The 17,237-nt window shown below is 38.6% G+C and overlaps 1 protein-coding gene across 1 annotated transcript; it reads right to left on the bottom strand.

Moving 5' to 3' along the window:
- Positions 1-106: 106 nt before the first annotated feature.
- LOC109238955 (argininosuccinate lyase, chloroplastic) lies at positions 107-15,813 on the bottom strand. Its single transcript, XM_019405453.1, has 7 exons — positions 15,365-15,813; positions 14,107-14,370; positions 13,796-13,912; positions 6,563-6,711; positions 1,469-1,760; positions 1,107-1,271; positions 107-560 (listed from the first exon to the last, which is right to left on the bottom strand). Exons 1-7 carry the CDS (start codon positions 15,707-15,709, stop codon positions 303-305), a joined length of 1,590 nt encoding a protein of 529 aa, XP_019260998.1. The 5' UTR covers positions 15,710-15,813; the 3' UTR covers positions 107-302.
- Positions 15,814-17,237: the final 1,424 nt, after the last annotated feature.

The raw sequence follows: 17,237 nt of genomic DNA, 5'->3' as shown, positions 1-17,237 counted from the left end.
GTTTTGACTTCTTGCTATCTGATACTATAGATAGCCATGGTGAAGTATTGTAGAAAAAAAATCTGAGTTCCAATAATTTATATCTCATACAGTAATAAAATTCTACTTTGGTTGTCAAAACACAAGCACCATTTGAAATAATTTTCTATTCATTCAACATAATATTTTTTTTGATTGCTCTCAATTACTAGTATTACATAAATACATCTCTAGTGAGATTACAAAATTCTGTTAGGGAAACAGTAGCTAGCAATCGACCAAGGTCTCCAAAATTCTTACAAGCTGCGACGAGCTCTCCAAAATTAACTTTCTCTGCTGATATTAAGCTTATCAATCCAGTAATCAAGCTGACCAGCAACGCATTCTGAACCAGTGGAGCCATATGATCTGAATTTCTTTATTGAATTTTCAACCCCCAGAAACTCGTAGACATCCTTGTCAAATACCGGACTTAGACTGTTCAACTCGTCAAGGCTAAGGTCTTGAAGCTCACAGTTTCTGGAAACACACAAAGCGACAGACCTCCCAACTATGTCATGAGAAGTTCTGAAAGGTATTCCCTGCAAGAAAAATCCCAACTTCATCATCATTGAGAGAGAAAAGCTAATTATTCTACAAATAACTGATTAACTGCTGCAACAAACTAGGAAAGTGACGAGTTTATTAGTCAACCCAGAGGTATGTACTAATTTGTAAATCCACGATGGGAACAAAATGCCAAGGCTACTTAGTTGGAAAAGGAAGGCCTATGTTTGATGCACAATTTGTAAAAGACGTTCTGGATACTTGAGGATGCTCAAAGGGGACTCCAAATGAAAACCTCGTATTCGATTATCTGAACTGAAGCCTCAATTTGAGTAAAGCCAAAAGCCATTCAGTTAAATTGTTCTTAATACAACAGAAATGTAAGAGATTGATTCATTAGGAAAAATTTGGCAAAAGTTTCCTTCTGTCATGGGCTAAAAGCCACTTCAGCACAAGAACTACTTCATTTACACTTGTCATCTATCTCCTGACTCCTAAGTGCTGTAGTTTTAGAAAGCCACTAATAATGATATATCAAAGTAACAAGGGAAAAACAAGTCAAGGATCCAAAAATCACTTGCCTTTTTCACAAGGTAATCAGCGAGCGTAGTGGCATCAAGATGACCAGCCGGTAGAGCCTTTTGTATTCTCTCTCGGTTAAAGGCAACATTCTGTGCAAACTCTGCTGAGACCTCAAGCATCCCAACTATTGTCTTGACACTGTCAAATACGGGCTCCTTATCTTCCTATTTAACATAAAACGAGGAAAAATAACTAAAAGTGAGAATTATGCAAAAACAGAAAATATTGTCAAAATGTATATATGTGCATTCTGAGGAAGACGTGGTGTAACAGGAACTTCCTAAGAAGTGAAACTGCTAATGGAATTTTTTCTGAGCATCTAGACTATTGTTGGTGTAGAGTTTCCAGGAAAGCACTATACCTGCAAATCCCGGTTGTACGCATGAGGAAGTCCCTTGCACAACACAAGAAGTGAAACCAAGTCCCCTATGACTCTAGCAGATTTTCCACGAACAAGCTCCATTGGATCTGGGTTCTTCTTTTGAGGCATTATACTGCTTCCAGTGGAAACAGAATCACTAGGGGTCAAGAAGCCAAATTCTTCAGATGCCCATAATACCCATTCTTCACCCAGGCGAGAGAGATGGACAGCAGTGATGGAATTAGCAGAAAGAAGCTCCAGCACAAAATCTCGATCGGACACTGCATCAATGCTATTGCACATAAACATTGTTACCATTAAAGAAAAATCCAGACGTCAATTGCATAAAAGAAACTAATGCAATGCAGATTATCAAACTCAGAATAGTAATGGTATTTTGTCAAGTCTATTAAAAAAAGTCAAAGGACAGAGAGGATTTACAGAGCTAAGTTACAACAGAAGCATCAGACGACTGTAACATTAAGGGGTCGTTTAGTTGGGAAACAAGTTATCCCAGGATTGTTATTTCACCCTCCCATAGGGATAAAAATAACACTACTAATCCCGGGATTAGTTATAACGCAATTTTATCCTAACCAAACGTGGGATAAACTCATCTCAAATTTAATCCTGGGATAAATTATCCCTTATCCCTCGTACCAACCCTAAGGGTTTCTTCTTCCAAAAAATCTCGTGGACCACATCCCATTCGCTCATTAGTTTATTGACGTCAATTAGCTTGAGGCTTCTGCTTATCAGGGCTAAATGTTCCTTGAGTTCCTTCAATATCATAAATCAATTAAGGAATCTTCTTCAGTTACTGCTTTTGCCGGGCCAGATAAGACATGTCTTATCACCTCTTCAAATAAATGGGTGATTGACTCAGGTGTCACAAATTACATGACAGGTAATCCAAATATTTTTTCTAGCTTTCGATCACACAAAGCACCCTCTTCAGTTACTGTAGCTGATGGAACAACATGTAGCAGTGTTGGATCTGGGACTGTTAAACCCACTTCCTCTATTACCCTGTCATCTGTATTAAGTCTACCAAACTTGGCCTTTAATTTGATTTCTGTTAGTAAAATCACCAAAGACCTTAATTGCTATGTAGCGTTCTTTCCCAATCATTGTTTGTTTCTTGATCTTACGACGAAGCAAATTATTGGTAAAGGGTATTTATCCGGTGATCTCTATATCCTTAATGAATTGGAGCCACAGTCTATTGTATGCTCTAGTATCGTGTCTCCTTTTGAAGCACATTGTCGATTGGGGCATCCCTCTTTACCTTTGTTGAAGAAGCTCTGACCTCAGTTTCAGAATATTTCTTCATTGGATTGTGAGTCATATCGATTTGCAAAACATCATCGCATCTCGTTAGGTCCAAGGGATAACAAGCAAGCTGAGTCAACTTTTGAGTTAGTTCATTCTGATGTTTGGGGACCATGTCCTTTTGTTTCTAAAACTGGACATAAGTATTTTGTCACTTTTGTAGATGATTTTTCCCGAATGACTTGGATTTACTTTATGAAGAGTCGCTCTGAAGTGTTTACTCACTTTTCTGCCTTTTGTGCTGAAGTCAAAACTCAATTCAATGCTTCGGTGCGTATTCTAAGGAGTGATAATGCTAAAGAATACATGTCAGAGTTATTTCAATCCTACATGAGACAACATGGTGTACTACATCAGTCTTCATGTGTTGATACACCCTCTCAAAACGGAGTTGCTGAAAGGAAGAATAGGCATCTACTTGAGACAGCTCGGGCACTTCTGTTCCAAATGAAAGTTCCTAAACAGTTCTGGGCTGATGCGGTCTCCACGGCTTGCTTTTTGATTAATCGCATGCCATCTACTGTGCTTGGAGGTAATATGCCTTACAGTATTCTTTTTCCAAATAAGTCATTATTTCCTGTGGAACCTAAGGTGTTTGGAAGCACATGTTATGTTCGAGATGTTCGACCATCTGTCACCAAGTTGGATCCTAAGGCATTGAAGTGTGTTTTTCCTGGTTATTCCCGCCTTCAGAAGGGGTATCGGTGTTATTCTACTGAACTTGGCAAATATCTGGTGTCAATTGATGTGGTGTTTTCAGAGACTATACCATTCTTCTATGCACCTCCCGTCTCTACTAGTCAGGGGGAGGAAGATGAGTGGCTAGTATATCAGGTTACCCGTACTTTGACAGAACAATCAGATGATGTTCCTTCATCTCCTAGCTCTTCTATCGAGCACCAATCGACTATTGTGCCTTCAACACCTGCTCCAACTGTGTTAGCAAGACCACCAATTGTTCAAGTTTACTCGCGCAGGCGAGAGACAAATGATACGTCTCCTGCACCAGTTCCTTCGTCATCTGTTCCTCTTCCGCCTGATCCTCTAGAAGACCTTGACCTTCCCATTGCTTTACGCAAAGGTACACGCACTTGCAAATCCACATATTCTATTGCTAATTTTGTTTCCTACGACCACTTATCCCCCGCATCTAGATCTTTGATTGCGTCTCTAGACTCTATTTCTATACCCAAAACGGTGAAAGAGGCTTTGAATCATCCTGGATGGCCTGAAGCAATGCTTGAGGAAATACATGCCTTAGAGGAAAACCATACTTGGGATTTAGTGAATTTACCTAGTGGAAAGAAAGCAGTGGGATGCAAATGGGTCTTCACGGTCAAAGTTAATCCAGATGGCTCTGTGGCAAGACTTAAGGCCAGACTTGTGGCCAAAGGGTATGCTCAGACTTATGGAGTGGATTATTCAGAGACATTCTCTCCGGTTGCCAAACTTACTTCTGTCCGTTTGTTCATTTCTCTAGCGGCTTATGAGAATTGGCCTTTGCATCAATTGGATATTAAGAATGCATTTCATCATGGTGATCTTCATGAAGAGGTGTATATGGAGCAACCACCTGGTTTTGTTGCTCAGGGGGAGTATGGAAAGGTCTGTCATTTAAAGAAGTCTTTATATGGCTTGAAGCAGAGTCCCCGGGCTTGGTTTGGTAAATTTAGTGAGGCAGTTCAAGAATTTGGGCTAAAAAAGAGCAAATGTGATCATTCAGTCTTCTACGGGCAATCAACAGCTGGATCATATTTTCCTTGTCGTATATGTTGATGACATTGTGATTACAGGAAGTGACTATTCAGGAATCTCTTCTCTCAAGTCTTTCTTGCATACTAAGTTTCATACAAAAGACTTGGGACAACTGAAATATTTCTTGGGAGTAGAAGTAACTAGAAGCAAGAAGGGAATTTTTCTATCTCAGCGAAAGTATATTTTTGACTTACTGGCAGAAACTAGTAAGTTGGCTGCCAAGCCTTGCAGTACTCCAGTGGTTCCTAATTTGCATCATATGAAAGATGATGGCGAGCCATTTAATGATCCGGATAGATACAGGAGGTTAGTTGGGAGATTAAACTATCTCACTGTGACTCGTCCAGATATTGCTTTTGCAGTAAGTATGGTTAGCCAATTCATGTCCGCGCCCACAATCAAACATTGGGAGGCTTTGGAGCAAATCCTATGTTACCTAAAAGGAGCTCCTGGACTTGGCATATTATATAGCAACCACGGGCATTCCCGCATTGATTGTTTTGCAGATGCAGATTGGGCTGGATCCAAGATTGACAGAAGATCTACTACTGGATACTGTGTATTTGTTGGTGGAAACTTGATATCATGGAGAAGTAAGAAACAGAATGTTGTATCTCGGTCCAGTGCAGAATCAGAGTATAAAGCTATGGCATAATCAACATGTGAGATAATGTGGATACACCATCTTTTAACTGAAATAGGGTTGAAGCATCCTACTCCATCAAAGCTCTGGTGTGACAATCAAGCTGCGCTCCATATTGCCTCAAATCCAGTGTATCATGAAAGAACCAAGCATATTGAAGTTGACTGTCATTTTATTCGTGAGAAAATTCAAGAGAGCTTGATTTCCACTGCCTACGTGAAGACAGGAGAGCAACTAGCTGATTTGTTCACTAAAGCATTGAATGGTACTCGAATTGGTTACCTTGGTAACAAGCTGGGCATGATCAACATATATGCTCCAGCTTGAGGGGGAGTGTTATAGAATGAATCTAGACACTTATTATAGGATGAATCTAGACACTTATTATAGAATGAATGTAGACTCTTTCTTAGTAGTACATAAATAGCAGATTTGTAGGAATCTCTTTTATTTCTTTTAGCATCTAATGTACATGTATTTATATTGCTCACCTCTTGGAATGAGAACACAAGTTATTCTTTCTATTTCGTTCACAGGTAGCAATATGTCTCTATCAATTATGTCTTCATTCTCTAAATAACAAGAATAGTACACTACAACTCCTGCTCTTAACCCCCCCCCCCCCCCATGCAACAATCCTTTCTGAAGAAAAGGGAAGAGAATTACATCTGGAAGACAAGACAAGTCTTCCCCCAAAGATCATTTGCTTCAGCTGGATAGCCCTTAATGAATTTTACCTTAACAGGAGGTATGCCAATTGTTGGCAAATGTTTTATATGCCAGCAACATTCAGAGTCCAACAGAGACCTTTTGCTACATTGGTCAGGTGACTCAGACATATGGTGCATGTTTCTTTCTATCTTTGGTCTCAGTTGGGTCATGCCACAAAGCATCAGAGAAGTCTATGAATGCTGGTCTGGTTGGAAAGTTGATAAAGTCATCAGGAGAGTCTGGCAGTATCTTTTGGTGTGTCTGGACAGAAAGGAATCATAGATGTTTTGATGGGATATCAACTCCAACACACACACTTAAAGCTAGATGTCTCTTTTGGTTATTTAGTTGGTAGTATTTAGCCCCTGTAGATTGCCATATTAACTTTTTGGATTTTGTCAGCTCTTTTGCTTTGGCCTAGTACTTTTTTTTTTTTTTTTTTTTTTTTTTGTATCAAAGCTGACTCTTTCCCTCTCTCTTGTACTTCTTGCATCTTCTTGATGCCTTTTCTATAAAACTCACTACTTCATCAAAAAAAAAGGGAAGAGAAAGAAAAGGCAGTACATCTGTAACTACAAGTAGAAGTACCCAAAGGTTGCAAGTTCCATTGGTATTAATCATATAATTGTACGCAATAAATCGTAGATTAGTACCTGTTCCTCATGGGCGCAGCGAATCCCAATGCATCAGAAGTCATAAACCTATCAATGGGAAGACCAGTACCAGCTAATGCACATGCACCTAGAGGGCAGAAATTCAGCCTTGTTCTACAATCTAACAAACGGCCAGCGTCACGCTCAAGCTACAACGAAATCATTCTTCTGTTGTCAGCAATATGTAGGTTTAATATTCTTAAACTCCAGCACAGCTAAATGAAGCTATTGAACTAGCAGACTCACATGAGATCCAAAGGGAAGAACAACAAAGCAAGTATAGAAAGCAGTAACATATATAATACCACTTGGCACTGAAAAGGATCTTCTCCTTAGGAGAGGAGAAAAACAAAGTTCTTTATAAATTTCCAAAACAAATTAGAAGGAAAAAGAGGTAAAGGGAGAAAGAAAAGGAAAACAGCTAAAAAACAATGGTTGACCAATTTGCACAACATCGTCAAGAAATGACCAGATACTTCCTTCACAGAAATTATAGTCTACAATTATGTTGAGGGCCTCATTGTAACAAGCAAGTGAGAGGTACACTTGCCAATGGAGCAAAAAGGTCCTCAAAACAAGTAGGAGAAAATGCTCCACGTGGTATTGTCAATGAAAAATAGATTTTTCTTTTTGAAAGATCTGATACTCCGTCAGCAAGCTAATTCACAATTTCAAATGGACAAGTTTTAACTATTTCAAAATAAATAGAAGTCTGTGAGGTCAAAAGACAATAAATTTCGAAGGGAAATGGATGTAAATGTTTGTGGTATTGTCTGAGGCTCCACTTGTCACAAGCAAGGATTGAAAAAAAAATCTCTTGTCATGAATAAACAAGAGTTTCAAGTAATCAATCTATCAACACTTCTTAACAAAGTCCAAAAGGGAAAAGTTCCTAACGATGCTGGAGTTCTCACTAACAATATGAAACCATAGAAATGCTCTCAGACACATTTCCCGAGACTAACTCTCTGTTAGCCTACACTTTGTTTTAGACAACTGTTTCAGGGAGGAATTCCGGCAGCTTCTTTGGTCGGAATTAGCATATTATTGTTACTCATTTATCTTTGTCCGGCTTAAGATGACTGAAGATACGATATATTTTACAGTGGGTTTTAAATCTTATGACATTATCAAGAATGAAACCAGAGATGGGACTTGGTTCGAGTGGATGGAACGTGGTAAGAATCTGATCAGGAGAACAAATTTTAGCTGGAAGACGATGGCGTGGTTGTGCGGTACTCTCAAAGAAGCCTCAAAAGTGAGAGGAAACTTTGTCAAAAGATGGAAATTCCGTGATCACCTCTCAGGGTTATTTTGTTCGAGAAACTATAACAAATATGGACGTTATATAACAATCATTAATGTTCAAGGAAGAAGGAGATCAGTTATTATTGTCCCTGAAATGTCATTCAATACAGGTTGGGTGGATATAGCAGTTAAGATTGTAAGGTTCATTAATCACAACATTCAGAAATCAGTTACAAATCCTTCCAGAACTATAGAGGAAGGCCTTAAATATTCTGACACTATCAGAAGGAGTAAATGGATTTCCAGGGAAATAAATGCAGCTGTAGTCCAGGAAAAGCGAGGAGTTATATGCATTTCAGGAGAGAGTAATCACACCCAAAACGAATTGCTTAACAGGAGTATAGTTGGGAGCATCCCTGAAGGAATTATTGATATCCCTACTCTCTCAGACGAATTCGTCGTTGGGAAGCAAGCACATGGAGTCAATATTTATGAGATGGGACATAATCGGTTTCTCTTTGAATTCTCTTCGAAGACAACTGCTGAGCACGTCCTGAAAGGTGAATGGTTCTGGAAAATGCACAAGGTCCATCTACAATGGTGGACACCAACAGTAGGCTCTATTCCAAGTAGTGAAAAATTAAACCATGTGTGGATAAGGCTCGCTGGTCTGCCTATCCAGTTATGGTCTCATAAAGTCTTCAAGGAAGTGGGTGATTATTGCGGTGGTTGGTTACAAACAGAAGAGGAGACAGAGCTCAGAAACCACTTAAAATGGGCTAGGGTAAAGGTGAGAGGGGATGGGGAATCAGTGAAGGTGGGATTCGAAGGGTTAATTTATCAGATTCAGGTGTGGTGTGAGGCACCAGTGAGAACTTCCGCCGGAGAAGGAGGAGGAGAGAAGGCTTCGGACCGCTGGACTGTAGAGGATGAATATGTGTCAGGGAGGGGGGCTCTAGGTAAAGACGTGACAGGGCACGTGGGTTCTTCTACAGCGGCAGAGATACAGGCTGTTCCACAAATTAAAATTTTGGAATCCACACGTGACTTCTAACGTGGGAGAAAAGCTCAAGAATTGGTCCCAGTTCAGAAGTTAATAGCCCGTTTGGCCAAGCTGCAAAAATCAGCTTATTTTGAGAAGTGCTTTTTTTCAAAAGTGCTTTTCTCAAAAGTACTTTTGGTGAGAAGCAGTTTTTGTTTGGCTAATTAGTTTGAAAAGCACTTCTGAGCAGCAATTAGTGTTTGGCCAAGCTTTAAAAAACTGCTTCTAAGTGTATTTTTCTCAAAAGTGCTTCTAAAAAAAGTGCTTTTGGAGCGAAGCTACTTTTTTCTGCTTCTCCAAAACTGCTTCTGCTTCGCCTCAAAAACACTTTTTTTCCTTCCAAAAGCTTGGCCAAACACCTCAATTTTTGGCCAAAAGTGCTTTTGGCAAAAAAAAAAAAAGCACTTTTGGCCAAAAAGAAGCTTGGCCAAACAGGCTATAAGTCAGTTAAAAAGCTCCTTGGGCCCAGATTTGTTGGCCCAAAGCTTTTCAGATTTTTTAACACATGAGGGCCTCCAATATGAGCTCAGGCCCGATTCCTTTATGGAAGAATTAATTGCAAATTCTGCTGCTACGCTATCAGCCTCATTAGCGATACAGAATGTAACAGACACAAGAGATAAAGAGAGAGAAAAAGCCTCAGAAAAAAAAAGAAGGGGATGAAGAAGAACAAAATATCAAGTCCAATGAAGAAAATTCCATGACAGTTTTTGAAGAATGTGGTAATTCTCTCAAAACTTCAGAAGGAGAGAACATGCAGACAAGTGAAGGAAGCAAAGAAGTGGGCTGGGTAATTGAAGATGCACAACCTCTGAACTTACAACATGTCCAGAATTCGAAGCATCACTATGGGTTCATCAGAATATAATCCGGCTTAGTAAAGAATTTGGAGTGGATTTCCGAGGATGCGAGAAAGAAGCATTAGAGTTATTCATGAAGATTGATGAGAAGAGGCAAGCAAAAAAAGAACCTTCAGATATGCAGATGACAGAAACTCCAAAAAGAAAAGTTTCTAAAGAAGTAAAGAACCTAGATATTGGGAGCAAATTCAAGAGCAATGGTACCAGAAGTAGGGGGGGGGGGGGGGGAATTATTATTATTCATGATCAATGAAGGTGAATATTGTCTCATGGAATGTGAGGGGGCTAAATCGATACAGGAAAAGATTGCTGATCAAGAGTTTGATTCACAGTTGGAAAGCAGATGTTTATTGCTTCCAAGAATCCAAGGTAGAAGGGGATATTAGGGAAATTATTAAAGAACTTTGGGCAAATAGATGGGGAAAGTTTGCACAATTGGAAGCTAGTGGGACTAGAGGGGGAATTGTAGTACTTTGGGATAGCAGAACTTGGGAAGGGGAGGTCAGTAGTTTAGGTGCTTATTCAATTACTTGTAAATTCTCTGGTAAATCTCAAGATTTTTCTTGGCATTTATCTAGTGTGTATGCTCCAAACGATAGAATAGAAAGAGAAAAAGTTTGGTGGGAGTTGGCTGGTGCTAGAGGTCTTTTCTCTGGGCCTTGGGTGGTTTGTGGGGATTTTAACACTGTTAGATTCCCATCAGAGAAGAAGAACTGCAACACAATTAATAGGGCTATGACTGAGTTCTCAGAGTTCATTGAGGACATGGAATTGGTGGATCTTCAACTGGCAGGAGCGACATACACATGGAGGAAAGGTGATAGGCATGATATAGCAGCAAGATTGGATAGGTTTTTGATCTCAGAGGACTGGAATGAAGGTTTCAGAAACATCAAACAGACTACACTTCATAGAATCATATCTGATCATACACCCCTGATGCTTCAATGTGAAAATTGGGAACCTGTTAGGTCTTATTTTAAGTTTGAAAATTGGTGGCTGCAAACTGATGGTTTCAAAGATAGAATTAAGGGATGGTGGGAGTCTTTTATCTGTGAAGGGAGGCCTGATTTTATTTTAGCTTTTAAATTGAAAGCTTTGAAGGAGAAGCTTAAAGAATGGAGCAAAACCATTCAAGGAAATCTGGAATTACAAAAAGCAAATATTCTCAATCAACTTGCAGAATTGGAAGAGTTACAGGATCAAAGGAACTTGAATGAAGAAGAAATCTACACAAAAACTGCCTTATCAATGGAATTTGAGGAGATTGCTAAACAAGAGGAGGTGGCTTGGAGACAAAGATCCAGAGCTCTTTGGTTGAAACAAGGTGACAAACAAGGTGACAGGAACAGAAAATTTTTTCACAGAACTGCAAATGCTCATAGAAAATATAATAATATTGATCACCTGATAGTGGAAGGAGTTGCTGTGGAGAATGCTGTAGACATCAAAAGAGAAATAGTAACATTCTACCAGAAGTTGTATACAGAATCAGAGGTGTGGAGACCACAAGGTAATATTAGGGATTGCCCTATGATTACCCCAGAGGAGAATCAAATGTTGCAAAGTCCATTTGGTGAACAGGAGATATGGGAAAGTGTTATGTCATGTGCAGGGGATAAAGCTCCTGGACCGGATGGTTACTCTATGGCTTTCTTTAGCCATTGCTGGGAAGTGATTCACAATGAAGTAGTAGCGGCTGTTCAAAATTTCCATGCGCAAGGAATATTTGAAAAAAGCTTCAATGCTACCTTCGTAGCACTGATACCTAAGAAGGTTGGAGCTAAGGAGCTGAGAGATTTCAGGCCTATCAGTCTTATTGGTAGCGTCTACAAAATCATCTCAAAGTTGTTAACAGAGAGACTTAAGAGAGTGGTGAATAAATTGGTGGATACACAACAGATGGCCTTCACAAGAGGCAGGCAAATTATGGATGCTATTTTAATAGCAACTGAATGTGTAGATACAAGAACCAAAAGCAAAGAACCTGGGATATTATGCAAATTGGATGTTGAGAAGGCATATGATCATTTAAATTGGAAGTTCCTACTGGGTACTCTCATGAAAATGGGCTTTGGAGAGAGATGGATTAATTGGGTCAAATTTTGTATTAGCACGGTCAAATTCTCAATACTAGTTAATGGTTCTCCAGCTGGATTCTTTCCTTCTCAAAGAGGTTTGAGACAGGGGATCCCCTGTCCCCCTTCCTCTTTATCATTGCCATGGAAGGTCTAAATCATATGTTAGAGACAGCTAAAATCAACAACTTAGGGGTTTCAAAGTGAGTTCCAGGGTTGGTAGCAATTTGGTGATATCTTATCTTCAATATGCCGATGATACATTGATCTTTTGTGAAGCTGATAAGAACCAACTGATGATGCTGAGGGTGATCTTCATTCTTTTCGAAGCCACATCTGGATCACACATTAACTGGAACAAAAGTTTAATATATTCGGTTAATGAGGTGGAAGAAATTCATAGCTTAGCTGGAATTCAGGGAGGAAGGATTGGGGAGTTGCCAACAGTCTATTTGGGGATGCCTTTAGGGGCCAAGAGTAAGTCAAAGGGGATATGGAATGGGGTGTTAGAAAAATGTGAGAAGAAGCTGGCAAATTGGAAAAATCAGTACCTATCTTTTGGGGGGGGGGGGGGGGGGGGTTAGGAGTTGGATTCTAATTAATTATGTGCTTGATGCAATGCCTACTTATATGATGTCTCTTTTTCCCATTCCAGCAAATGTATGAAAAGGATAGAGGCATTGCGAAGAAACTTCTTATGGCAAGGTAACAGTGAAAATAGAAAAATCCATTTGTTAAATGGTGTCTCTTTAGCTAGCAAAAGGAGGGGTCTGGGATCAGATTGAAGTCAGACAAGCTTGATGATGAAATGGCTTTGGAGATTTGCAGCAGAAGATCAGCCACTATGGAAACTTGTGATTAAAGAAAAATATGAGATGGAAGGAGAATGGACAACCAAAGTAGTTAATAGTCCATATGGGATTAGTCTTTGGAGATCTATTAGAAATTTGTGGCCTAAAATGATGATCAAGTCTAGAGTCAGAGTTGGGGATGGAATGAAGATATCCTTCTGGGAAGACAATTGGCTAGGTCAAGGAGCTCTGAAACAACTTTTTCCAGACATTCACTTCCTAAATCAACAGCAAGCAGCAACAGTTGGAGAGGTATGGGCAAACCAAGGTTGGAACTTAACCTTCAGAAGACTTCTAAATGATTGGGAGATTGGCAGAGTAACACAGTTCTATAATACTCTAGAGCAAGGGATTCAACTAGGAAAGACTGCATGATATGGCAAGGGCATAGACAAGGAAACTTTTTAGTTAAATCTGCCTACAAGGAGTTCAATTTCTCAAACAATCAGATTGGGTGTTGGCCATGGAAGATGATATGGAAAGTTAAGATTCCATACAAAGTTGCCTGCTTTACATGGTTATTGGCAAAAGAAGTAGTGTTGACTCAGGATAACCTTATCAAGAGAGGTTATCAACTTTGTTCCAAGTGTTACTTATGTGAACAAGAGGCAGAGACAATAAATCATCTCTTTTTACATTGTAAATGGACAACTCAGTTATGGAGGATATTCATTAGTTTGAGGGGCATCAGGTGGACTATGCCAAGAAGAATATCTAAGGTACTAGCATGCTGGAACAGCGAGGGTATCTCTTCCGGAGAGAAAGAGAGATGGAGGATTGTCCCTGCTTGCATTTGGTGGACAATTTGGGAAGAAAGAAATTAGAGATGTTTTGAGGACAAGGCCAGAAGCATCCAAAAATTGAAAATGAAATGTCTTGTCCTATTCTATTTTTGGTGTAAACAAGAGGTCTTAGAAGAACCTGAATCTATTTTTGATGTATTAGAATCCTTATGAGAAGACTAAGGACTAGGAGTTTGTTTTGATTCTTGTAAAAATGGGGAACTACACACCCTTCGTGTAGTTTGTTATTAATATACTAATATGTTACCTTCTCAAAAAAAAAAACACTTCTTCACTTACTCAGGCTTCCTATGATGATAGATGTAGCAGGTATATGACGTTATAAATGATAAATAGGCAAATTCTACTTACCTGTTCAACGTATGCTAAGAGAAGGTGTTGCAACAGAACAGGTTGTGCCCTTTGCAGATGAGTATATCCAGGAACAATAAGACCCTCATTCTGGAGAGCTAGTTTAACCAGTGCCGTCTGCAGGTTATGTTGCAAATTGTTCAATTTTGCCATTCACCATTTCTTCCCACAATATGAAAAAATATGAGAATACAAACTCATGGTTGCTGACCATATAAAGAAACTAGAGGCTATTATGTTGAACTTAATAGTGTTCCTATTGGACCTCCAAAAGATAATAATCGACAAAACAGACAAGAAAAACAAATGACCTGAAGATTCTTAATGCGTGAAATGATGCTGTCAATAGCATCACGGCACCACAAGCGAAAGTCAGTTGCAACTTGATCGTTTCTACTCCGAGCAGTGTGAAGCTTTTTGGCAGGTTCACCAACTAAATCAGTAAGTGCTGCTTCAATGTTCATATGCACATCCTCTCTATCCGTCCTCCACAAGAATTCACCTGCCTCAATTTGCCTCTCTATCTCATCAAGACCTTTTAGGATAGTATCTCTATCACTATCACTCATCAATCCCTGCAACATACAAGTAAATTACTAAATTTGCATGCATGCCTCATTCGAATAAAATAGCAAAATTAACCAGCTCGTCCACCCCCCAAAAGCAAAAACATCTCTCTCTTTTTTCACTTCTTCACTTGGTCCATTATTAGTTCACAGCTTCCCCTAAAGAGGGAAAACAAAAGGATAACATACATTTACATAAACTAGTAATTGTAGTACTCAACAGCTAAATTGTGGATGTTACAATGTAACCTACTTGATTTTCCAACAAATTAATCAACTTGTACACTAAAAACAAGTTATTGTCAGCCTCTTCTGTCATTTTCTCTTTTAGGATGACGGTGGTGACTGCACCAGCTTGTGCGCACCTCCACTATTCCACCGGGTATCTTCTATTTCTCCCACCAACACAGGTACCCGGTAACCCTGTTCATCAAGGCTTAGACAAATGGGAAGAAATCAACTATAGTATTTTCTTGTCTTTGCTGCGATTTGAATCTGAGAACTCATGGTTATCGTCCACTTTATTGATCACTAAGCCACACCATTAGGTACTAGTATCTTCTACTGTTAGCTCACAACTTCCGCTAAAGGAAGAAAAAAGTAGGAAAAACATACAAAAACTACGTATTTATAGTACTCAACTGCTGCTGTTTTATGTTTAAAAAGAGAAAATGAGGACACAACATTGATAAACCACTTCATTATCCAATAAATTAATCAACTTTTACAATAAAAGAATCAATCTTGAGCATAGCTACCCAAAAATGCAAAAGATTGATTCTTTTACTGCAAACCCAGATAAATTACAAAGTAACACACTTGATTATCCAATAAATTAATCAACTTAAAGTCTATAAAAGAATCAAGCTTGGCAATACACGTTAAAAGAAAAAATATACTAGAATTTATGTAACCCACTTGATTATCCAACAAATTTATCAACTTTAACAATTAAAAAATAAATCTTGACAATACACATTAAAAGAAAAGTTAAAAAACTAACCTGTTTAGCGAGCATAGAGGCGTGAGCTTTACTACCCATAATATCCTGTTTATATAAAGCCTTATCAAAAGAAATGGACTCAGTGAACTTCTCAACGGCATCTGTAACACTCTCCTCGAAACGGCCGCCCCATAATTTCACCTCCTTTGCAGCCGCCGTAGAAGGTGGTGGAGAGTTATTCATCTGCTGCGCGGCGCAGGTGAGCAATGCTAGGCGAGCAGTGGAGTTAGGGGAAGAGAAGGAGAGGTTTTGGGGTTTAGGAAGAATTAGGGCGTGTTTGGACGGAGAGAAAATGGTGAGGGAGATTGACGAAGAGGTTGAGGAAGAGACTAACAGTGACTCCATTGATTATCCCCCGGCGGCGCAATTCGACACCAACAGACAAACAGAACACTATAACTTAAGTGCAGCCGCACTGTATCTGGCAAAGTAGTGTGTTTTATTTCCAGGTACAAACAACTTTTAACTAAATGAACTAAGTACATTAAATTTCAAATAAATTTGTAGTAACATTTACGTTTTGAAAATTACATAAAAGTACAGCCAATCAAAAAATTTTACAAGTGTTATAGAGTCTTAATTGAATTAAAACAGTTTAGCTCCTCAGAAAGGTTAGAGAGTCCTATAAGTAAGATTTGAGAAGTATATACTATACATTTTAGTAAAAATAAACATTTCATTTCAGTTATATTGTTATGATTCAATTTTTATACAGTACATTTTGGTGGAATTGAAAAAGAGATCCCTTTCTTTATGTAGAGGAATGAGGATAATGTCGATTGATATAAATATTTGGACTGCTAGAATTATCCTTGGATTGATCAGTTTAGTGAGAAGACATGTCATTGCTACATGCATATGTGTTGTGCTCTCTCATCCCATGTATCAACAGTTTTTAATAGGAAAAATTACGCGACACGGTGAATATAAGTATATACTATTATATTTTCTATTCGTAGTTATATTTTTAAAAAAATACTGTCCGATCCGATCGCAACTTCGAATATGAAATTTCAGAGGGATCAAAATAAATATGTTCACATTTAGGTATGCATGTATATATCGAATAGAGACTCACTTACATGCATTCAAGGAGATTTTTGAATTTTATAGCATATCCACATGTAGTGCTGAAACAAGAGATTAATTGTTTTGAAATGAAACAAGAGAGCAACGAGCTCTCGTAGCCCAGTTGGTTAGAGCACCCGTTTAGTAAGCGGAAGTCTTGAGTTTGACTCAATGAGAGCATTATATTTTTCTGTATTTTCTTTTGGTTGTATTCGTTGCATGAACGAATACAGTTGACACCTGTTGTATTCATTGCGCGTCGGAATACAAGTGATGCAAGCTGGTAACAATTGAACAATATTTACGAATGACAATTAGGCAAATTATAATTACTTATGGTAATTAGGCTCTACATCGTACTAGCATTTTTTGGAAATTTCTCTTTTTATTATCAATTTTATAATAGAAACCTTTCTGATTTTTATAACCGAAGCATAGATATCATAATATATCATAAGAAAAAACAAGAAACGAAAAGAAAATGTCCGAAAATTATTGAACGCAAACGTCGTAAAACCATTTGATAGTAGTCCATGAAGTTGGGTTGCTCTAAAGATATGTCCGTAAAAATAGCAAGCCAGTTTTCGGATTGGTCATTCAAAAATAGTCAGCATTTGCAAAGTCATTGAAAAAGAGCTACTATTTTGCTGCAATACAGAAAGTTCCAGCATAATATACTGAGATCGGTACATCCGTGTATGAACTTCCAGTATATTATGCTGGAACTCCAACACGCGGAAAGTTCCAGTATAATATACTGGACTTCCAGTATACTTATGCTGTAACTCCAGTATAATACTGGAGT

This window comes from Nicotiana attenuata, unplaced genomic scaffold (assembly GCF_001879085.1).
Source record: "Nicotiana attenuata strain UT unplaced genomic scaffold, NIATTr2, whole genome shotgun sequence".
Taxonomy (NCBI): Eukaryota; Viridiplantae; Streptophyta; class Magnoliopsida; order Solanales; family Solanaceae; genus Nicotiana; species Nicotiana attenuata.
The sequence above is the reverse complement of the archived record's forward strand: the minus strand, read 5'-3'. Positions and strand labels throughout refer to the sequence as shown.